The sequence below is a fragment of the Columba livia genome, chromosome 14 (genome assembly GCF_036013475.1).
Source record: "Columba livia isolate bColLiv1 breed racing homer chromosome 14, bColLiv1.pat.W.v2, whole genome shotgun sequence".
Lineage (NCBI taxonomy): Eukaryota > Metazoa > Chordata > Aves > Columbiformes > Columbidae > Columba > Columba livia.
In genome coordinates this window covers 11,467,297-11,492,256 of record NC_088615.1, presented here as the reverse complement: position 1 = coordinate 11,492,256, position 24,960 = coordinate 11,467,297, and the positions used below count along the sequence as shown (strand labels likewise).

Sequence of the window (24,960 nt, the reverse complement as noted above, 5' to 3'; positions counted from 1 at the left end):
GTTTAAACGGATATGTTGCCCTCTCTCCCCCAAGCTTTAAAAATTACAATTCAGAATATCAGAATACCAAAGGTATGTATTTCAGTAATGACCAACAATCAACACACATGTAATGTATTAACCAAGAAGTGGGAAAAGAAACTGGTGGCTGAGGAAATCCAGATTTTTTTTGAGAAAAATTTGGAATGTTGATAAGTTTTTGCTAGCCACTTCATATGTAGCTAGTGCCTAACTTTGGTATGGTTTGGGATGGAGGGCATTCATTGTTTCAGAAGATTAAAGCTTAGAAACATCTCTTTAGGAGACTGGTTAGTATTGTGAGTTTGTGGGTTGTAGAACTTTTTCTCTAAAGCACGAATGAATGCTTTAATTCCCTCAGGTCTTTTATCATTGATTCAATAATACTTTTATTACAGAAATAAGATTATGAAACCTCCCTAAAATATAAACTTGTAGTATGTACGGCCAAGTAACTTCCACGACGGTCTCAACACCCTGGGTAAAAGGAAGCAAAGCCAATGCTCTAATGTTAGTTAAAGAAACAGTAGACTCTTAACATTGTAAACTTCTCAGTAGTGCACTACATTTAGCTCAGTGCATTCTTTCATTTCAGATTTGTCTAAGACTAGAACTGTATATTTATTGATGGCTGGTCAGCATCTCTAGTTTCTAATTGTTTTGCTTTGGGTTTTTGTTTGGATATCCTTGAGTATCTCAAACTCTAAGTGTTCTTGTATGTAGCAGTGGAGAGAGAAAGAAATAGGACCAATAATCTGCCTTCTAAGATCCATGTGTAACTGATCTATGTGATAAGTTACTATTCTTCTGTTAAGGAAAAAGGATGTTTTTGTTTTATGTTACCTGTCTTGTAACCACATAACCATTCCTACACTATACTATTTATATGTAAGTTTAAGTGACAGTAAAACTAAACTGTCCTGCCCAAATTCCTTAATTCAGTTTAATCTCTCTTGTGTTTTTTCTGCAATCTCATTGCTACTAAATTCTACCCCCGCCTTTGGGTGAGGAGGGCAGGAACAAGCATTGCTAAACTGCTGTTGAATGAACTACTGTTTCCCTTCTCATTTTCTGTTCAGAGGAGGCCTCACTTGCCTACCTGCCTCATATTTTGGGGTCTAAATTTTTGGGTGTTGCTGTTAACATATCTAAAATCCACATTGATTGCCAAGACAAGGGTCTGTTGCTACTTTGCACAACTGTTACCAACTGTTTTGTGTTCAGCAATAGCACCAGTGGCACCAGTTCCTCTCGTTCAGCAGCCCAGTGTAAATTTGGTCTATCCTAGTGATAAGAGGAACAAAAGTCTTTTAGAAACCTGTAGGCCTAATGTAACAAGACTAGACTTAATGTAACAGGAACTTAATAGAGAAACAATAGTTATATAGAGACTGGACATGAGGCAAAGTGTGATGGCCTTGGTTTGCAAGCTGGGAAAGCGGAATGTTCTGCTAAATGAAGAAAGAGCTACGTGACTTTTGCTGTGTAGTAGCACAAAACAACAACATGCATGCTCAAGAAATTAGGTCAAGAAGCTGAGACTTGGGTGGGCACCAGAGACCCCCAGCGAAGATCCTTGAATACCAGAGATGGACTTCTGGCAAAGGGTGGGATTATATAAATAATGTATGTTTAATGCATGAACTAAGCAGTAGAAACAAATGAGTATGAAATTGGTATGTATAATACCAATACCAAGAAGTGTAAGTTACCCACACCCTCAATTAGAGGAACTGGGGTGCTGCAATCCAAGTGTTGGCTTTTTAACACTTTCAAAACAGTGTTAAGGAGTCTTTTTGCTGACTTTTCTGTATCATCTTATTTGTGGAAGAGCTTATTTTAGGATTTTATTTTCACACTTTATCCATGCTAAATACATTGTAAATCACTTCTTTAAACGTCTTTGCACAAAGCATCAAAGTTAGGAGATTTTATTCTTCAATTACAGACCACATGGGAAGCAGGTCACACAATGCTAGTGCACATTTTTATTACAATGAAGACAGAAGTTAACGAGTGATGGTTACTACAGTTTCGTATATGCTTTAGCAGGTCAAATAGACCAACTGGGGATCAAAGGTTGCACAGAGAGACCCAAGGGAAGGTGATTGAGGTGGCACAGTGGGAGTGATCCAGGCTGTGCTTCCCTCCCATCCCCAGGTCAGAGCCTTCCAGGCATCCCCAGCTGCACACGTGGCCCCCACCAGGCATCTGACACAGAAAACTCACTGATGGTTGCTGTGAGAGCCTTAAATAGCTCACTAGCAATGCTTTTAATTTCTGCCAATAGCTACTAAGCTAGTGTTATTTTCTTCAAATAGTAACTCTACAGACACTGGCACTCAGATCCATTCCTGTTTGATTCTTCCACAGACTATTGCTGTTTGGGTTTCTTCAGACATCCCCCTGTGAGCCTGGGAAAGATACTGGCAGAGGACAGAAATTCTCCTTGCAAATGCTTCATCAGCTGAAGCAATCTCCTTTTCCTGTTTTTACTATGCTCAGACCCCATCAGGCCCTTTAACATCATCACATACTTTTCAGAAAGGCATTCCACTCTTGTGAAAGATTTTGGTTTAAATCTGCCATTAAAAGTACTAAAATGGGGCACCAGCTTGAGATCAATGGTATAAGTAAGAAAAATGAGACTGATTAAAACAAGATATTTAAAAAGAAACCCCACAACCCTTAAAAATGGAAAACTAGGTTTTAAGATACTACAAAGTTCAAGAGTACAAAAATATTTACCTTTTAGAAATACCCAGGCCTACAATCACATAAAATAAGTTTCAACTTACTTAATATAAAAATCTTCATAAAAATATGGCCACCCATATTTAACCAAGTCCTCAAACCTGCCCTACACTGATAAAAAGGCTTTGTTGAGAAATTTATTTATGTCTAAACAGCTATTCTACAGATTAACTTTTTAATAAGTAAAACCAAGATTAAATACTGCTGTTCTTAGAGAAAATCCAGCTTGAGAAGGGATGAGAACACCCAGAGTCACAGGATAATGTTTTCCTCATGCCACACTACATTTATGGCAAAAGCAAAACTGCAGAAAATTAAGTCGAAGGTAAATAGTATTTCCACATCCCAAAGAGCAGCTTGAAATAATTGCACAAGTTCCTTGCATTTAAATGTTACAAAGCTTCATATTTGTGCTTGAACTTAGAGGGAGAGCCTCATCCCTGTGCCTAGTGCCAGCATGGAACTACTTGCTAAGAACTCTCACATTGAAGATTGGACATTGTGCTTTTGTTGGCTGTTATTCACAGCAGATAAAAATCAGTCTACAAGGTCTGACAGATTTTGTGGCTAAGAAGTGCATGCATAGCTAATAAATAGAAAAATAAAAGTTATTATACTTTTTTCAAACCATGTAGTGTCCATAAAACAGTAGTAGCACAACTCTGAGCTCTACATTCGTTTTCATCCGATCTAGATTTCCTGAATATTTTGTTTTGTTTTTTTAATGCATGTATAACCTGTAGGATTTGAAAAACAAAATACCAGTTTTGTTGGCATTTTGTTTTGAAAAACTGTGGTCCCGAATTAGTCCTTTTGCATTTTTAACAGCTGCAGGTGGACATCTCCAGTACAGAACGGTAGCTTTTCGCAAGCATCCAATGCCCTTTAAATTTGTAAATGGTACAAAGGTTTTGCAGAGGCTTTTGAAACGGCAGTGATCTTTCTCTAAAGGTACAGAACAATGTGGTATATATCCAAAGGAGAAATGAAATGCTTTGGAAAAAAAACCCCACAAAAGATCTAAAAAACTGCTTATGCCAACATACCATGAAAAACCTGAAAGCCAAAGCTGCACGGCATGTTTTGACACGATCATTGACTCACTAAAGCCCATGTTTCTTTGGAAAGCAGGCACGGCCCATCAGAAGGTCAGCAAGCCACAGTCCTTACTCTGTTTTGGAGATTTCCCCCCAGCCCCAAAGACATTGAACATTCATGAAGCCCAAGGATTTCAGTGGGCTCAGGCTTTATGAAAAAGCATCAGCAGAGACAAGTGGATCCCAGGTCCTGAGACAAACAAGCAACATCAAAGGATAAGCCGATATCTTGTTTAAAAAACACGTCCTTGCAGCGAAGTCTGTGTCTGCTTTGGTACAATTAAATTCAGATCCCACTTAGTCTACCAGGCTTTGGTCACAGATTTCAAAGGAGGCCAGAATCTTCCTTTTAAGAGAACGGACTGAGATTTTTCAAAGACAGATGCCCAGCTCCCCTTCATCCAGTAAACATGTACAGCAAGAAAAACACCAGTGTTATGTTTGCTAGCTTTTTTTTTTTCCTTTAAGCAGCTTTCACTGAATATCTGACCGACTGGAGTAATTGTTGCTACTATTCCTAAGGCTAATTTCTAGCTTATTCCTCAGATCAGGCTTAGCACAGGTAGGCCCCCATTTCTCAACAGGGACAAATCTGTATCTGCTCTCACATCCCAGGTATCAGGACACTGCATCACAGACTAAGAGTCCTACCAGACAGCATCTGCTCAGTAAACTCGGTATTTGGGTACAGTAGCACAGGGGATAATCACTATGGTGCAGTTGCACTGACTGTTGGGTTTTGTTTGTTTTCCTCTGGCAGAAAATGCATTTTGAGAAGATCTTGTTCTTCTTTAGGCCCCTCTGAGAGTGTGTGTCTTTCTTCACAAAGGTGTTACCAGAATTTTAGGACTCTCCTTTGAATTCCTAATGTCAGTGGTTTGTTGGCCGTTTCTGAAACTGAAAACAAGTAGAAGACTTAGAAGCTAGAGAACATTTTACAGGGTGTTATCAGACACTTCCTCCTCCTCATTAGCACTGCTAAAAAACACACGTTACACCACTAATATAAATATTAGGAAAACCCCAAGTGCTCTGTCAAGTCTGCCTTTCCAGAAGGCAGAAGCAGTGCAGCAAACAACACTTGGAACTTGAACATAATTCAGTGATTGTAATTCAGTTACTTCAGTCTGTTTATACAAGCCCATAAAGGTAATCTGGTTTGACTCTAGGATTTCTAGCTATAGTTCATCAACCACAAAGCTGAAAAGCTGTAAGTCAAACATATGAGACATCCGTAATTGTGACAAAGAGCAGCATACGCTACTTGAGCATTCTGGCCCTGGAATTGTTCTAATTCTGGAAGCATAATGACAGCTCCTTATACGACTGGGGATTTTTTTCAAGCTATTATTGCTTATAAGGGCAGATTCTGTTCCGGAACAAGTTCTCACTAAGCTGGATGGGAGCTGTGAAGCTGCACTTGGGCTAATTCAGTTTTTCTCTGCTGCTCCCAAGAATTTTCTTCCCATTATGGTAACTGGCAAACACTGGCCATCTCCACTGCTCCCACACTATAATGTCATCCTACTAAACAGATAGTTTAAATGAAGAGTTAAGGAGAGCGAATGATATAAAAGGATGGGAAGTGTTGGGAGATATGAAGTTACAGCCTCAAGGTGATGTAAAGGCCATCCTTGATCTGCAAGTCCTGGCTTTCAAGCAATCAGCTCTCAGGTTCAGAGACTCTGGAGAAACTGCATAACGTCAACGGCCATCAAATTAACGACCCAATAAAATAATCTAAAGGGCACTTTGAAAGCTTTGATGTTTTGCAGTGGGTCTGATGAAACATGGTGAAAAAGGTCTACGTAGAAAGTGGTCCTGAATTAATGTGAAGCACGGGACAGATGAGAGCTGCCTTACCATTTCACCTTCAGCATCTGCTCGAAGGTCTCAGGCAGGGGGTTGCCGTAGCTCTCCGGGAGAAACAGGATAAGGATCCCAATCAGTACAGTCAGGCTTCCCATCAGGATATAGGGTAGGAATCTGTCATAGGCACCTGGCAGAACACAGGACATCACAACAGCATTGATATGTCCACAGTCAACAAACTCGTGTAAAATTTATACTACAGACATTACAGTAATGCATAATTAATTTAGAATAATTAGCTTGAATCTTTGCAAATATCAAAGGTGAATCCAAAACTGAATTACATCTGGTATCTGCTAGTAAATGAAGGATTTTTTCAGTTTTAAAACTACAACATATGCTCTGGTGTAGTCACCACCTACCATCAGTTTCATGCCATCCCCTATGTTTGTGTAACAGCTAATAGGTTTCCTGTACATTTTCAATGGGGGTAGCCAACATCTTTGCAATGTAACAGCTCTGCTGGGGTCACTTCTGGAGTTCTCAGTACTACACTGCCATCTGGAACCAAATCCTCAGGTAAATAATTCAATCTGAGGGAATAAAAGTACTCATAAGCAACCAAGCACTCACCACCTGCCTGGGGTTGTGCATCCTACCGGTCTTGTACAAAAGAAGAGACTGATGGCAGCTGAACAGGTCAGCTTCAGACTAATGGGCCATTAATGGGGGAATCCTAAAATACCTTCTTTATTGCAAGGGGCAGAAGCACCAGGCCTCCTGTGGCAGATGAGAGGCTCTGACCTTGGAATACTCGGAATATTATTTTGGACTAGAAGGCAGCAGCCCCTGCTGGTAGCCTGAAGCCATTGCACAAGTGTTTGGGCAGGATGCAAGATCTGTGAGTCACATTAGCACAGCAATTGAAAGGTCTTTCGGTAAAGGCAAAAAGCTAGGAGTTAAACTATCTAAGGGAGCGAAAGTCCTAAACTGGACCTCACAGCTTTATTTTTTAGCTGGGATAGAACAGTATGCTTTATAGCATATGGAATAAACTAGGATTACAGTGAAGGCCCATGGGTATTTCACATAGAGCCAAACTTTGTGATTTGATCTCTTCTGTGTGCACAAGTAGGACGAACTGCAAGGTCCTAATTTAGCTGTAACAAATATCAGCAGCTGGCAAGTTTCTCCTAAAACCTCCTAAAGTTTAGGAAACTATTCTGATGACCGGAACAAGATTTTTTAAAGGCTGAGCCTATGGAAACCTGGGAGGAAAAAAATAAAGAAAGAAACAAAACAAACAAAAAAAAACCCAGCCAAGCAAAAAACCAAAACACTAAAAACTTCATCCTTTCTACATCTCTCTGTTACTGGTACTTGTGCTGCAATGGAGACTAGGGAGCATCACACTCCTGCTGTCTCTTTTACTTTACATTTGTGCTGAACAAGTATGAAATAAAGATAATGTATTTTCATTATTTTTAGTACAGTGTGTTATAGCCACACTGGAATGTAGAGGTGAGACAACACAGGCGAGCTGCAGATAGTCTCTCCCCTTTCCTGGCATAGTGAACCAGCACCAACCCCTCAGCAGCACTCCAGCAGCGTTCTGCCAGAGCTGGCAAAGTCACGCTCAGTTCATATTGAAGGTTTCAGCAAGAAGCAAAACTCTTCAGGCACAGAGCAGAGCTGCATTGGGTCCAGTGGTAGTAGAAGGAAACAAATGTGTGAGCGAAAGAAACAGGATATTGAGCACCACGTATTAAGCAGCCAGACAATATTCACAGATATTTCCATCTTTAATCCCCTTATCTCTGTTACCCTTTTGTATCTGCAACAAGAGGATCATATTAAAAAAAAAACCCAAACAAATAACAATTAATATTTGTGCAGCATTCAGAATGTGACGGTAATGATTATCAAAATAAAAAAAGGCCTCTGAGGAAATCAGTAACTCTGCTTAGAGACCAAGGTATGAACAATAATCAAAACCAAAATGAGTGCTGAGGTGCCTGGGTTAGTAATGGCAAAAAAAAAAAAAAGAAATCACTTAATGAAGGTCACAATTAAACACCCTCTTGTGCTGCTTAGTCTGCATATTTCCCATCGATTGCTCTGGAAAGCACAGATTTGGGGGATGTTTGGATTCCCTTCTGGTTTATCTGCTCCTGACGTACCCATCTCGGGACATGCAGGAAGAGCACAAGGCAATGAACCTACCACTGCATTTCCTTTACTTGCAAGATCATTTCTTGTCACACTCTCTTGGGAAACTATCTGGTGCCCCAGGGGTAACATCCATTGCCAAAATGTGACCAGTTCTAAGCCCAGCCACTCTGTTTGCACAGTTTATAAACACCAGAAGTGCCTTGGACCAGCTCAGACCCACTCCAGCCTCAATAAAGGAAAAAAAGTGCCTGATTCTTCTGCAAAACCCAAGGAGCTCTGTTTAATTCCTGCAGTGTACGGCCGTGAACTCAGGCACAAGGTGAGAGGTGGGACAAAAATGAAAGGACCTAAAGCTGAGCCTGTGCTCTAGAAGCTCCAATAACTTCTCTGAGCAGTTGTGCAGCAAAAGGCAAGAAATGCAAGGTGTCTCACCCAGGTAAACAAAGTAAGGAGCAAGGATGCTGCCCAGCCTGGAAGCCATGGAAGTAGCTCCAACTGCCATATTTCGCACTAGCGTTGGGTATAGCTCCACGTTGTAGACATAAAGCATTGAAAAGGCAGCTGTTATGCCAAATTTTCCAAGCATCACTAGACCAATAGACAGGACATAAAAATCTGGAGGAGAAAAAATAAAATCAAGGTGAATAAATTTTTTTAATTAGACAATGTACTAGCCCCATCTTCAGATGACTTGGCTCCAAACTTCCCGCTGAGCCTAACGTAGATGCTCAGGTTATTTTGTACGTTTCAGATTTTGGTTCTTCCCCAGTAAAACAGCATTATTGAAATGGAACAAAATCCTGGATTACACAGCAACAAAGCACAAACTTAAATCCATGTCTTTTTCGCAAAAAAACTGTGGCGATTTACCCACAGTGAAATCTGGAAGACTTAGAGGCTCTTTTAGCCTCTACACACAACCAGATAAATCACAGTACACTTTTGGCTCTCATTTTACAAGCTGGTTCCCCTGGACTATAAAAAGCTTAGTAATTTGACACAATAAATGATGGCTTAAAAAAGAAATCACGGCTGCAAGTGATCATCATAAACTTAACCTCAAATTCTAAATTTGATCATGGTTTCCAGTAATTTTACAGAACTATCAGATAGCACCGTGCAATATTTCTGACATTTTCACAAATTGAACCTCGTACCTGCAGGCACGAGCTGAATGAAGAGGATAACACCTCCCCCTAAAACCAAGGTGCCAGATAAGGAGTAGCGCCGAGGGAGGGAGCGGAGGAGAAGCCAGGCGATGACATAGGCTGGAACCTCAATAACAGCCGCCAGGAAACAGTTGATGTAGGCATTGCCATGCCAGTTTGGAGTGCTGAGGGACAGGCCAAAGTAACCAACTGACATGAAAAACCTGAGAAAAGCAATAAAACCAAATGATTCCAGAAACACCAGGCTCTGAATGCTTCCAGTGTTGCTTCAGATGTCGTTACAAAAACAGGATGTGGCAACGCACTGCCACAGGCATCGTGGCTTAAAAAAAACAATCTCAGTGGAAACCCCACCTTTCTAATTCTGTCATCCCTTCCAGTGATCATATACACAGCAGCTTGAAGAGACCTCTGATTTCTCTGCCCTTCCTGCATACACTACACCAAGTAAAAAGCTTTGTGGAAGTTGTTCACAAAGGCTTTTCACTGCAATGGACTCATTGACACAATGAAATAACTCCTGAAAACTTCCCATGCCAATTACGTTCCTTCTTGTAGCAAACTCCAGTGACAGCATCTCCTCCCACCCTCAGCAGTTCCATTACATCTAATGTAATCTTCACGAGAGAGCTGGATGTTTGGGTTTCAAATCTCAAAACTCTATTACTATGGCATGCCAAGTGTGCCAGTTCCTTTCTGAAGGGGGAAATAGGTACAGAAAAGTGTGCTGTTTTGTCTGAATGGTATTATTGGGTCCTCATTCCTCGTGGCTGCGAGATGGGCACTGTAGAGAAACAGAACAAAATCACTGGCCATGGGTCTAGTTCTTGCTATGTTACTGAGTTGCTGCCTCTGCTTCAAGAACATTTCTCTTCAAATAGAGATTATAGACATGGGAGCTTCATTTAAAAAGAAAAAAAAAAAAAAGGCAACAGAATTTAAAATACACAAGCTGTTATGTATAGTTTCCTATTTTACGTCTGAGTCAAGGCTACTGCCTCCACACTCTTGTGTGTTAATGCGTCGAGGGTGCAAGGACACTGAGGGCCATTTACCCACCATGGACCATGTACAGACAAGCTCCGAGCCTGAGACTTGTTAACTAAACCTGTGGTATGTGCCCTCGAATTAGAAATTGTTCTATTGTCTGGATACTTTAGGAATACACATTTCCTTACCAAATAAGTATTGACATAATAGTAATAGTTGCAATGTTTCGGGTTCGAAATAGGTCCAGAAGGATAGCCTTCTGCTGCTGCTGAGGCTTCGAATCCTGCATCTGAAGGAAAAAGGAAAACAAAACCAAAAAAATTCCCACACACCTAAGAGCAAAACAACCTCTGCACACCCACAAGTTGGGCAGTTACGAAGTTATGACTCTATCGGGGGATGACTGGCCAGCCCATGACTACTTCTGCAGCCCGGAGGTAGAGCTCGTCTCTGCACCCAGCTGTACTCCACAGTAGTTTCCATTTTTTGGTTAAAAATAAGGTGGCACTGAGACACAACACCATGCCGACTGATTAAAAAGAAGTATTGGCTGACAAGGAAAAAACATTAACACATCCTTAATGATCTAACACATCTTAACAAGCTAACACAGTACTTTCATGAGTAACCTCATTGCTAAAGGCATTTTTCTGTGCACTGTCCACTCAAGTCTCTTCTGTTCAACCTTCACAAACAGCGTGAAAGAAATGCAAAAAAGTCTCCCAGTTTTCTGCCTGCTGGTTGGCACCCTGCTGGAGATGGGGACGGGGACAGGTGCCAGGGTTTATGTGGGAGCCAGGAAGTGTCATGGGAGCATCCACCACATCAGATCAGAGACCAAGGGTCCAGTTTGAGGCTCAAAGCTGGGACATGGTTGGCATGAGGGTGGCATGAGGGTGCCCTTCTGCCAGCCTGGTGAGCCCTGTCTGGGCTGAAGCTGCTGCTCACATCCAGGCTTTCCCTCAAGCCCAAAGAAGGAGCCACCCTGTCAGTCCCTGTGGGGCTGCCCAGGAGATTTCCCATCCTAGGAAGAGAGGATGGTTTCTGAGGAATCTGTGTCTAACATTCCAAGGAATATCTTCCTACTTCAATCAAGAACTTAAAGTACAAACATCATCCTCCGGCTTTTGTGGACAGATGCTTTCGCACACAAGATTCTCATGAAGTAAAGGACAGCTGAGCTGCTGCTTGGTCTCAAAAATACACAGGAGTGATGAAAACTCGTGCTGGAGCCTGAAAAAGTCACATCCAGTATGAAAGACGACTGAACTCTTGCTGTGAAGTAAAGGAAGTGCTTTTCTATGGTTTCTGTAGGATGAGCTTCTCACAGCTGGAACATGTACTTGAATTTACACTGGAACACACACTTGGAAAAGAGATCTTCAGCAGATCAGCCAGAATGTAAGCATGATGTTCAAGACCTGGATCCTGCCACAGGAGGTGCAGCACGCAACAGCTCTCTCCTGCAGATACTGCAGAAGACCACACGGTGCTTTGTTTTCTGCTCTACCAGGAGACATAAACTGCAGGTGCCAGTATAATGAAGCGAAGCAAGATCTGACATACAAACACGTGGTTATTGCTGGAAGTGTTGCTGGTTTCTTTGCATAAGAAAAATGTCTGAGCCTCTCCAGCAGGAGCTCTGGAGAGGGAAAAGCCACATGACGGGGTGATGAGCACAAGGACCAGCCGTGCTGCTCCCAGCTTGCTGCGGTGCTAGGTTTGTTCTAGGCATTCTCCTTTTAACTGATAAATATGATATACAAGAAAAAACAAACAAACCAGGCCTGAAGAAAAGCTTAATGTTCTTCACTGCCTTTGCTATCATCACGCTTTTCAAGTGCCCATGTAGCACTCGGGTGATTTAGCTGGTTTGTGCAACCACAGGAGTCCCTCCATGCAGCCCCTGCATGTGTGGGTGACAATTGAGGGTCCCCAGCACAGCCCACTGAAAGGGCTGATGTTAAACTGCAAACTGCTAAAACCACACCAATCTGAAATGGGGATAAACATGTCTTCCTCTGGTCTTCTCAGGGCACAAAGGATGAAGCAATCTGGGTCACCCTTGCTCTGAAAACCACAACAACCACCACTGAGGAAGAGAATTCTACTGTAAAAACAAACAAACAAACAAACAAACAAATAAAAAACCCCTCTGGCTTCTCATTTTGAACTTGCTAACCCAGCACCTACCTCGCACCACCAATTACTGCCAGCCTCTAAGAGCTGCTGGTCCAAAACATTTCTCTGCTGGCATTTCCCAACAAGTCAACGGGCCAAAGGGGAAACTGCCACCGAGGTAAAATACCAGAACATAGGAAACATACCTCCGTGGTGTCAAAAAGCACGGCTGGGGCTGGAACACCATTTAATTTTGCAGCCTTTCGGATAATAACTTCTGCCTCCTTATATCTTCCCTGGGAGATCAGCCACCGTGGGGATTCAGGAATGATCCTGCAATCAGTTTCAGAATAAATGACTCAACGTTTTCACAAAGTAAGAAGTTATTAAAAACACATGTATCATTTTTATGAGTTACGCTCTCATCTCACAGATTGCTTGCAGAAGAAGACAGTCAGCACAGAAGCATGTGAGCAATGTAATGCATGGATTTGTCCCACTGGGATCAGTGGGAGAATTCAAATATATTAGATGTTTTTATTCTCATGCTGAAGTAGATACACAATTGGGCCCTTGTCCTGGGTGGTTGTATTTCAAGGAATAGAATCATAAAATAATTTTGGTCGGAAAAGACCCTCAAGATCATTAAGTCCAACCATTAACTGTCACTGTCACTAACCCATGTCCCTCAGAACCTCATCTCTGCGTCTGTGCAATCCCTCCAGGGATGGTGACTCCACCACTGCCCTGGGCAGCCTGTTCCAATGCCTGACAACCCTTTCTGGGAATAAATTTGTCCTAATATCTAACCTAAACCTCCCCTGGTGAAACTTGAGGCTGTTTCCTCTCATCTTATTAAAAAATAAAAGAAAGAAGCAAAGTTAGAATGAATCACCACCTAGTACTATAGGGGTAAATCTCAAGGTGGTTAACAGTGTCCAGAGTTAGGATTCAAACACAGAATTCCCAAGCTGCTCTGCAAAGCTGATGAAAAAGTGGCTTCAAGCACACAGCCAGCACCAGTGAGGCTCCGCAGGTAGTTAATGCGACTTAAAACTGGCAAAGAAAAACCAAACAAAAAATCCCCCCAACTCCCACCTCAAAGTAAAGCCTCCTTACATGGCAAACAGGGGAAAAAAAAAGAGGAGAAATGAGGAAATGAGACACCCCAACACCTTGTCATTACCCAGTACCCGGAAGGGAGGGGACATAGGGAGCGTGGCCTTGTGGCATGGGGACACTCACCACCAGAGCGGGATGCAGAACAGCCCCGGGATGGTGAGCGCCAGCAGCAGCATCTGCCAGTCTCTGATGAAGTAAGCAAACAGTGGCAGCAACATGTAGCCAATTGCAAAAAATATGCAAACTCCTAATGTAGAGAATATAATACGAACTGATTTGCCAAGAATTTCTGTTCCTGTTTAAAACAAGGGAGGTTGGATTAGCATTTTAACTCTTTCTATTAAATCATGACTAAATACTTTACTGCATTCACAAAAAAATAAGCTAAACAATCTTAGAAAAGAGTGGTTTCTCTTATAATACTTAAAGGGACACTGTCAAGGAGAAATGGTCCAAGAGATTATGATTATCACAGTGCTATTAATCTGGTGGGAGGTTCCTCCAGATGCTTGTTGCGCATCTCCCCTGGAGCTGCCATTGGAGCACACATGAGAGCAGCACCAGCAGCCTGGCAGAGTCTGATACAAAACCATTTTCAATACTAAACTTACCCTGTTTCCCCAAAAATAAGCCCTACCTCAAAAATAAGCCCTAGTTACAGTTCATAAAAAAGTCAATTTAAATAGTGTCCAGGCATACATGTAAAAAAGTAAAACATTTTGGAGCAAAAGTTAATATAAGACCCTGTCTTATTTTCAGGGAAAACAGGTAATTACCAATCAGTATTTGCTCACAGATCTAGCAGAGGGTTTAGAGACCTGCTGTTCAGTGAGTTCTTCTCTATTGCAAAGGCTGGCAAAACTAAAGAGAAACAGCTGACAGTGGACTTTACGTGTTTCACATCTGCCAGGAGTTTACATGAGTTTTGAAGAGAAAATGAAGGCTACCATGTGGAACCACACAGCAAAACATGAACCCTCTGTGGTGTGCTCCAAGGACATGGAGGTGAAGGGATCCCAGTGCTGTTGATGGAGCACCAAAGGCAGACGCAAAAGCATGAAGCTGCTGTGGTACCATGGGGACAAGACTGAGACCACTGGTCAGCTACTGCGTGCTTGCAAACGGGCTGAGCTTGGAGTGAAAGAGTCTATGTCACATTTTTCGTCCTCTGTGTCAGCCCAGGAATGTGCACCCACACAGCTAAAGCAGCTCAGCTGATTGGCAGGAACTTGAATGTATGTTAACAGCCTAAACATTGCTTGGCACTGCAGAACTTCTCCACAGTAGTGAGTCCCATTCCTTCCAGCTGCATGAAACAGCTCATCACATCCTGTCCTCATGGGAAGGACTGAGCAGAGAGGATTTCAGTTATCTCCATTAGCCTCATTTCCAAACTACTGAGCTCCACTACTACATACACTAACTCCAGCCAAACTATTGGGTGAACTGAAAGAGCTGTGAGGAACTGAAGGAGCTTCACTCCTCCCTGGTCCCTTTCCCTGCCTGGAAAATCTGCTTCTGTCCTTCCCAGTGGTTTGTGGGATGGCAGGGAAGAGCTGTCAGTGACAGAGTGGTCACTGCACCACCATATGGACTCACCCAGTACAGAAATTATCAGGGATCATCAGGAACCTTTAGATGAAGGAGCGACTTCTGTTTGCTTTGATTAATGCATTGTCTGAGACAGATACGGGCAGGCACGGGGAATGACCAGCAGACTATCAGGAGCCTTCCCAACGCACTTGGCTGAGACACAGCCTGCTCCCCCACTTGACCCGTCTGGGATTTAAGGTGCAGGTCATCGCTGAGCGCTTCTGGGGCTGGCAGACTGACACGAGTGCTTTGGGATGAAAGGACATGCCGCGCACCAAGGCATCATGCCGACCTGCATCCAGCACTGCCTGTGTTCCTGGGCCAGCCGTGGAGCTACGTCTCTGCCCGATCAGATCCCACACCCCCTTTAGAGGGACTCGTGCAACACAAATTTCACCTGCCTACAAGAGGATTTTCAGCCAAGCCCTGCACCTCCCAGCCTTCCTCCCTCAGGTGTTTGCTCCGGATTCATCAGCTCCACTCAAGAGTTAACCCCCAGGATGGAGGGAGCAGTGGCGATGGCAATGGCAAGGGATCTCCCCCGTGACAGTCTGACCTATTTAATCCTCGCAGTGGTGACTCACGGCTGCCTGGGGACACAACACCATATCCCTTCCATAACACTGATTTCATATCGTGCTCTTCTGCTCTGTTTTTTCCCCATTAAAGCCTCATGGGGTTGGAAAGAACAGCATTAACTACTAGTATATGGTTTTAATTTAGACTAGCTCACATTCCAATCTACAAGTTTTAAATTTGACACTATTGGTTTAAAAGCTGACAGAGAAGTATACATCCCTCTTTTAAAGACAGCTCTTGCAAATCCCAGCTCCTCCCTGAGGCTGCATCCATCACCCCAGTAACTCACCAGTGCAGTTGCCTTTCCTGAAAAACCTGAAAAGTTGGGAGTCCCCCTTTCCCCACAGCGTCCCTGGGCAGTGACTGTGGCCATGCAGCCTCCCCACAGCCACTGGCTCTTTCTTTCTATGCTCCCCACAGAAAACAAAACAAACCTTGCCCAATAAAATCAGGGACTTCATCACTAGCCTCAGCACCAAGACCAGTGACTTTATGGCTAATGGGGTCTCTAACACCCACCTGGCTCCTCTGCTCCCATCTTCCCACTGTGCCTGGAAATGCTGGTTTGCTCCAAGGGTTTGCAGCTGGGTATGTACCAACCACTCTGCAAAGGCACAGAGAGCCAGGGAGGACCCAAATGCCTTCTCTATCTCAGACCTGCTTTTTCTGCTAACAAACCGTGAATGCTTCCTGGAACACCTTCTCCAAAAAGGAGGGAAATTGATGCTTATTTAGAGGTTTCCTGCTCTGATCTTTTTCTCTAACCTGTAGGAAGTATAGGCTCGACGCATCCAAGAGCAAAAGAAAGAAATCATACTAGCCTAAATGAGGAATTGTACCAGTGAGGATTTGCTACTAACTAAATGATGCAAGTTCAGAGGAAACAAACAAACAAACAAACAAAAAAAAAAAAAAAAAAAAAAAAAACCTCAAACCAAAACCAAAAAAACAGTACATTAATTGAGCATTTAATCTAATGCAGACATATTCATACCCAGTATGAAAGCCACCACGTAGTTAGAGATCTGTCCCATCCCCACTATGAGAAAGAGCACTGTGAACATCTCCCAGCTGGTAGAGAAGATCTGCAGGAAGCTGAAGCCAGTCTGCACCGCCATCGTCAAAAAAAGGATGTTCTTCCTGCCAAACCTTTCACAAAAGATAAAGGAGATCATCATTGAAACAGTATTTATTTATGGAGCAGGGCTATATAGAAGAACATGAGGGAACACAAATATGGAACCTCAAGAGATACAGCTCAGAACAAAATGAAGTTTCATTAATTTTAAAGAATTTTGTTTCTCATTTTCATATGCACTAAAAAAAAGGTACAATTTCCAAGATGCAGAAATTAAACCAAGAAGAAAAATTAAGAGCAGAAACTTCAGAGAGGCACTAGAAAGGAACTAGAGAGACTAGACAACAGGATAGAAGAGAAACCTGAATATTGCAAGCCACACAGCCAAAAGTTGGGAAATGATGACATTTAGTCTACTGGCATCTATACATTGCAACACCGTTATGCTTTGAATCTGCTAAATAGTTCTATCAGCTAGTGTCAGTCTCTCTGAGCTGCCATACATATTGCACTCTTTCTCTCACCCACTTGTCTGCATGCGAAGTCTGTAGCATTTTCTTATGGAAATGTAAGAGCGAGCACATGCAGGGGTTTGCACCAGCAAGATTTAGTTATTATCTCATCTCCTTTTCAAACAGTAACACTGACTGACTTCTGCACCCAGGGCAGGAGTTGGGAGATTAGATTCAGATCACATGGAATTTAATGCTAGAGGCTTTAGGATTAAGGCTCCCGTTGAGTTTTGAAACCCCTCTGCTAAACCCAGCACTGCTGCCCTTATGAATTCCCCACTAACAGGGAGCAGCCAAAGCAGTATCAGAGACCCCACCATAACAATATGGAAAAAAGGCTCAGGGCTCTTTGAAGCAGAAAGAACAGATATTCTGCATTCAACACTTGCAAGGCCAAAACTTCAATAGTGCTGAGATAATTATCAAATGCCTGTAATGATTTTTTTCCTATTTCACATCTACTTAGAGGCTATGTTGATTGCTATCCATTTACAGGTTATCTTTTTTTTCTTCCTCTTGGATATGCTTGTTTTATTGCCAGCAAACCAACTCTTCAATGCAGAGCTTCCATTCAAAGGATGTTTCTGTCCTGCAGCTCTAAGAATGGACTGACTGTTAACGTGTGACAAAGAACATTTCTTGAACTACTAAAAAGGCCAGATACAGAAATGAGCGTGGTCACAAAGTGAAAACCGCCACATCAATCTGCAAAGCAGCCACACTGGCTCCTTGCAGAGACCACCTCTTGATCTTGTGAAGCACCCAAAAGGCAGTAATCCTGCACCTGGGGTAGACCGAGGGTGGGATTTTTGAAGACCCCAGGCCAGTTACCTAACTTTAATCAAAACTCAGAGGACTGGACTTTTAAGTCCCTTACAAATGCAGCAGCCATGGCAGCAGCTCAGCCCAGCTCTGCCCACGAGCAGACCGGGAGCAGCGGCATTACCTGTCCGAGAGCTGCCCCGAGATGAAGGAGCCAATGAGGACCCCCACGAAGAACAGGGAGGTGGTCAGCGGTGCTTTCCAGTCGTTCTCGCACACCAGGTTCCACTGCAAGAGAAGGGCCCATGCTCAGACGCAGCCACATCGAGCCTCACCCAGGGGGTTATTGGCTGCAGACACACACATTTCCACAGCATTTAATTTCATTTCCCCACACCTGCATTTCCACCCATCGCTGGCACCAGCGCTGTTTCCACAGCAAAGGTCGCTACCAGCATGTCCTGATTAAAGCACAAAAAAAAGGGAAAGTCGTTGCCTCAAGTCCCATCAGGCTGAAACACCAGCAGCCATCTGATGGGACCCCATCACCTCGGAAGTGGGTGAGCAGCCAGCAATGCCAGCCCCATGGGCAGTCGGTGTGTGCAGCCTCATTTCCAGCACAAGCTCCGCACCACATGCCCATCAGGCCCTCCCAATACCCAGGACCTGCCTCCCCATGGCCTGAGATGCTTCTCACCACAAAAACAGAGTGATGGTGATGGGCAGGAGACGGCCCCATCCCTGGCTAGGGATGGTTTCCAGTTTACCTGACCCCTGCCATCACAAAAACTGTTGTTTCTCCAATTTCTGGGTTCAACAAGAAATACACAACAAGATGCACAGAATAAAATCTCTTTTCCCATGCTCATACATTTACAGAAGCCTTCCCATCATCACAAGCTGCATGGCTGACTCACTGCCCATCGCTCAGCCTTGCGACCAGACCCAGCTCTGGCTGGAGGCTTAGGACAGGAGCCAGTGTGGAAACTTCCACCTAAAGCTGCTCATAACCCCAGACAGGGTTTAAAAAAACAAAAACAGCATCATGAGCCTCTGTCCACTGAAGCTACAGCTGAATGTGTTTCTGCTGCGGCTTGCTGCTGTCCCGGTGACTAACCTCTCAGTCAAGACACGCCTGCCAGGAGCGGTTATGGATTGACTTCAAAACTGTCAGTCTCAGATTAGATAATTCTAACACAAAGGTAAGAGAATTAGCTCACAGATCAAAGTATAGCATAATTTTCATAATTAGCCATGCTATCAGAGAGCAGAGACATTGCCCTGGCTGTGCCCAGGGAACGAAGGGGCCAAGCCCAAGCAGAGGCAGTGGAGCAGAAAACTCTGCTCTGGGCTGCCCAGGCTCCTCCACTGAGCTGCCGGCAACAAAAAGGAGCAACTTTTGCATTACAAAGAGATGCCGGTGCCACCCGACAACACTGAGAGTCCTGCCAAAACCAAAGCAAATAGCTGATGGCTGGTCGGCTGGGCTTCACTTCTGCCGCAGAAGAACGAGCAGAAATAAACCCCAAAGCAGTGGGGATGTGTTGTGGCTTGATGGATTTTGCTCTGGACTATAATTCAGGAAAGTGATGCAATCAATGCCTATTTTCAGGCAGAATGAAGGTACGCTGCCATGGGTACTTTTGTGCCTTTGCCCAGCTTGCAAAGCAGCACCAGCTACGGGACAAAAAGAGATGAATTGAGCTTCAAAATGCAGCCCGTGCCTCTTTGAGAAACACACCCAGTCTTTAAGATGGGAATACAGAGATTTGAAGACTGAAACGTGCCTCCACTACTTAAATCTGATTAATAACGAAAAAAGCTATGGCAGCCATTTCTGTAAGAGATTTTCTGGTCCCTGCTGGGAAGGGAGAGGTGGTGAGGTGTGGGCTGGCACCTGCGCCTGTCTTTGCTGTGTTTGATAAGGTGGGTGTGAGCACGTGGGTCACTAGGGCTCCCATATGTTCAGGGATGTTAATTGTGAAAAATATACGAAGGGATCTGTTTCACATCAAATACAACCCACATTTCTGTGAAGGAGCTTGGTGGAAATCAAGCCCCATATTTAAAACACAAATGCAGCAGGAAACACAGCACTAAAAGGAAGAGTTTCGGCAGTTCTGCACCAGCTGGGCTCACCTGGTCCCTGCGGTACAGAGACATTTTGTCACATCCCCTGCAGCTCCCTTTCCCCGCTCTGGGAAAGCTGGTGACTAATGAGGTGGCAGCATTTGCAGCTGATACAAACTATTATTAATGATCTGGGCACTGAGCATTCCGATCTGGGGCTGCCGGTGCAGCGCCTGCTCTCAGACCTTCAGACTTTAGTCACTCGAGGTTAAGGGTCAGTGTTTTTAAAATGCCTCCACCATGCCAAAGGCACTTTGGTTGCAGAACAAATCCGGCTAAATAATAACTTGTTCATGACACTGAGTTGCTTCTTGTGTTTCCTTGGTGCCAAATGCCTCCTATGCAGCTGTTCACTCTACTTTTTCTAATGACATACCCACAGATAGCAAAAATTCACTATACAGGGTCACGTCTTTAAGATGTGTGGGATGTGGTAAACAGCCAGCTGGCTGGAGAGGGGACGCTGGCTACAGGAACTTGCTGTATTTAACCAGAAAACAGAAACACACAAAACCCATCTGACTCCAAGCACACCTGAAGCTGCTGAGTGAAAAAAACACAGCACCTGTTTTGAGTCCAATACCACACACAGCACATGGGATCTGGGAGAAGATCTGTACAGCCCTACTCTATAGGCAGACCTCGTCTTCTCCCAAAACACCAGCCTCCCCTCCACAAAGGCTCTCTCTCTGATGGGGGCTCATGCCCTGGCACTGCACAGTGATGGAGCACGTGTTGACAGGGTAAGATTTCAGTAGTGCGTGAATACACAGGGCTTTAAGGTGTTCTCTGTATGCTGACTCCATGCAATTAGTACTTGGAAAAAAAGTAAATTTAACTTATTTGAGCTTTTCCTTAGAGCCTGCATCCATTGCAGCCAGCACCAAGCACACCACGGAGTTGCAGCCCAGCTGCAGCAAAACTACCCATAGCGATGACTTCCGAACCACCTGTGCTGGACTAATTATTCATTAACCAGAAAATAAGTAATTCTGTAATGTCCCTGGCAAAGCATACTGGAAAGCAAAGTTCACATAAGCTTCCAAGCAAGTGCTTTGAACACTAGGAATAAGAGCTCCTCAAGAAGAACACTTAAATCACTTTATTGCCATCAAATCCTTCCAACTCTTTCCCACAAGCTCCCAGCTACTAGAAGAGCAAGTTCTGCTGGGTGCTGCCAGCAGGAATGTTATGGATGGACAAGGTTTCTGAAAAACTGAAACTGCTGGAGAAGGTACACTGATCGCCCAGCGAACAGGGAAAAGGTGCTGGGAGACAGCCTGGCTCAAGGGAATTAACTGTATGCTAATGCACCACTCCAGAGAGCAAAACTGGCGCATGTGCTTCAATCTTTAATTATGGTCAGAGCTCAGCATTGTTGCCTGGAATTAAAGCAGAAGTAGGTTAAGTTTCAGACAGAAAACCCCAACGAAACAAAACTACATATGTTAAAATGTAGATTAATTTCAAAGCACAGATGACAGAAAGCAGAAGGGGTGGTGACAGAGTAGCAGCCCTGGTGACCCCAAACCAGGACCTTCTAGGTCAGCTGAACCCCTCATGCAAGTGCAGGTGGCACTGACCCAGTGCAGCAGCCACCTACATAGGTGAAAAATGGTGATTTGATGTCAGGACAACCAGAGGAGCTGCAGCAGACAGGAACTACTCTGGAAATGGGGAGAGGTGGCTGGGCCAAGGGAAACCTGTCAAGGTGCCCAGCTGAGCCCTGCAAAGCAAAACGAGACCCTGCAGCCCCTCCATAGCTGCAGGATCACACCTCACCCCACACTGACCCCACGTTTCCACATGCTCATCATTATGCTTATAGCCTCATTCTTACCACCCTGCCCTGTTTATCTGCTTTTTCACCTGTGCTGTGGACACATTCACTTTTCTGACATCATTTCAATTTTAAAACTAAGCAGATGACTGAGTCTGGGATCCTCTGTTTCCAGAGTTTAGCATGTCCCCGCAGACCAAGTGACATCAGTGCTGAGCTGGCATCTCCAAGCCTGTTCCTTTCAAGCACCAGTAGTAACAGGATTTGATGCAACTGCACAAACCAAATAACACCTGCAGCACTTAATCCTGCACCATCAAGTTTTGCTCCTCAGTTGAGTTCTTGAACTGAAGATGTTTTTTGACTGAGCTTTCCTGATGGCATGTCTTGGCTTGTCTTTCATAATACAGAGAAAAATGTTGGGTACAAAAGTAATCATCTCAAATTTAACTCAACTGCTTCTTTTCAGGGTTTCATCAGAGCCTGTTTCCTTGTTTTAAAACCAAATTCGCTATTTTTTCCAAATGTCCATGACAATTTAAAAACAAAATAAGTATCTTTCTTTTCCATCTGGCTTACAGATGGGAACCTGGCACTTGGTTTCCATCTCAGAATGTGCTGTTGCCTCTCTGCTGTGTCCCAGGCCCCATGGTAAACCCCGCCTGCTGTGTCCCAAATCTGGCACAGAGGCTCTTGTTTGGCATCTGCCAACACAAGGTGTTCACTTCTTTAAGAAGGAACAGCATTTCTCCTCCTTTTGCTTCATTTACTGTCTCAAAGCAATTGCTAACTCCAAACCACAGACTGTGAGTTCACAGTCACCCCAGGTTAATCCGGCCTCCCTCCAGCAGTGAGCATTGGGGCACTGCCTGTGGCTACCAGTGAGCACTGGGGCACTGCCTGTGGCTACTGGGCACCTGCCATGTGGCATGTGCCAGCCCATGGGTTATGGCTGGGCACATCTACGTGCAGCACGTGGGCTGCAGCCAGGCTGCCGCTCGAGTTCACTCATGGCCTGGAGCAGGATGAGCTTCCCAAGCACCCCCACCTTGATGTGGTGTTGTAAGGGATCGCAGTGGCTGAGCACAACCACCAGCACAAACAACAAGAGATATGCACACAAAGGCACCATGGGTGACAATGGCTTCATTTTGGGCATGCAAGGGGAGGCAACATCCCCTGCCCGTGTCCTGCCCTCCCCCAGCATGGAGCCGTTCCCCACTTGCCTCCCTTCCTGTACGCTTCAGTGCAGCTGAGCCCATGTCTGCACAGACCCTGCCTGTATCCCTGGGGCACAAACCTTGCTCCTGTGTCCCTGGGACACAGACCCACATCCATGTGCCTCTCAGTCAAGACTCTTCCTGGCCGGGGCCCCATGCAACAGTTTTTGTTGGCAGATGTTGCTGCTGAGTCACGGGGACTTGAGCCAAGAGCCACATACCCGCTCCGCGCCATGCACCCTGAGTGTGAGCCATCGGTGCGTGAGCGGGGTGTCCCTCAGCTACCTGGGGTACACTGCTTGTCTGAATGTCTGTGGAGCCCACCAGCTGCCAAACCCAAACACTGGCTGGTATAAGGATGAGCCTGTTATTCCTTGAACCCCCTCACAAAACACAAAAGAGCAGCAGTAACTCTGCAGCTTTAGGGCAATCATGTTTTCCTTCTCTACCAAGCTCCCCACCAGTGCAAGCAGACAGACAGCATGCCCCTGTTGGAGCATGGCCAGAAAACCCAAACAAGTGTTCACATGACCTGTCACCATCCATGCTCCCATAAGACACCCAGTACAAATGATGCCATTGTACAACCTTAAAAAAACCAAAGCCAACAGCTTGGCTGTAGCCTGAGGGAAGGTTCTGTCAGGAACCTGCCACAGCATGCCAGGCACGCCACAGACCGCAGGCACCAACCACAGCACCTGCCTCACACCAACGCTGATGGCCACCAAAGCCACCAGCATAGCTGGCAGCATTGGCACAGGGTGCTGGCACCAGCAAGGGCCCACCGCTGCTCTAGACCCATCCGGGCTGCTTGTGTGTTTACCAGAAAGCACCCATGTCCCCATTCAAAGTGGCACTGGGAACAAGTGTCAGATTCCATCAGACAGAAAGTTTACTGGGACAGTCAGTGTGCCGACAGAAGGAAACGATCAGGCTTCTATTTTCAGCCTTTGCCTCCCCCTCCACACAAACCCCCTCTCCAAATAAAACAAGCTGAAGTTTCAATGGAAAACACCACCGAGATAACGAGGACTGGGGGCTCCTCCGGGGGCTGTTCACCCCACATACCCCCTCCTCTCTTCACAGCATCCAATCCTTTCTCACAGACACTTGACCTGCTGGTTGTTGCTCCCTGTTCATGCCCCCCTCGCAAGGCACAACGACCCCCCAAAGCCCTGGCAAAGCCCGGCCGGTCACAGCCTCTCCCGGGGCATCGGGGCTCCGCGGCCGCGCACCTCGGTGACGATGGTGGAGTGGTAGACGTCGCGGCTGTACTCCCAGCCGTCCAGGCACGGCTCCTGCTCCAGCGACCCCAGCTCCACATCGGATCCCGGCAGCAGCCCCAGCGCCGAGAAGTTGGCGAGCGCGGCCAGGTTGTAGCGGCGGCAGCGGCTCGGAGCCGCCTGGCCGTCCCGCAGCTCCAGCGGGATGCTGGCGTTCAGCCACTCGCCGCTCAGGTTGGCCCTGCGGGGCACCGCGCACCGGTGCTCCGGGGTGCCGGCCAGGAAGACGACCGACATCCCGTTGAAGCCGTTAGGGATGATGCTGGCGCTGAGGAGGAAGAAAACGAGCCTCTGGAAGCGGCCCCACTCGCCCAGGAAGGCGGTGGCCGCATCGTAGTCGCGCATGGCGCGGCGCGGGTCTTCCGCGGCTCTGCGCTGACCGCGGGTGCCCGCGCGGCGGCTCCGCGGCGGCTCCGCCCCGGCCCGGCCCCCCGCGGAGGCGGTGCGTCCCGGCGGGTGCCCGCGGCCCCGCTCCGGGGAGCGGTGGGGAGAGGAGAGGATGCTGCCGGCCCCTCAGCATCCCCGGAGCCGGAGGCACATGGGCACTCACGTTTGCTCCGCAGTCGGCTCCAGAGCTTTCCAATGAGGCATTTTCCGGTTTTGCACCGAGAATATTTAGCAGATTTATTTTAAATCGCCGCTCGGGGACTCCTGACTGTCAGCCGAGGCGGTCAGGGCTGCGCCGGTATCGGCGGTTCGGCACCCGCGGCCGGGCGCGACCCCGCTGCGCCCACAGCTGGGATGGGCTGGCTCGGCAGCTGCTGCCGG

At 45.6% G+C, this 24,960-nt stretch overlaps 1 protein-coding gene across 1 annotated transcript; it reads right to left on the bottom strand.

The window, feature by feature from the left end:
- Positions 1-1,933: 1,933 nt before the first annotated feature.
- On the bottom strand, positions 1,934-24,960 carry LOC102093490 (solute carrier family 22 member 4). Its single transcript, XM_005503650.3, has 10 exons — positions 24,145-24,960; positions 17,964-18,067; positions 16,422-16,576; positions 13,379-13,550; positions 12,340-12,466; positions 10,201-10,301; positions 9,011-9,225; positions 8,286-8,468; positions 5,733-5,868; positions 1,934-4,766 (listed from the first exon to the last, which is right to left on the bottom strand). The coding sequence occupies exons 1-10, from the start codon at positions 24,535-24,537 to the stop codon at positions 4,691-4,693; spliced, it is 1,662 nt and encodes a 553-aa protein (XP_005503707.2). The 5' UTR covers positions 24,538-24,960; the 3' UTR covers positions 1,934-4,690.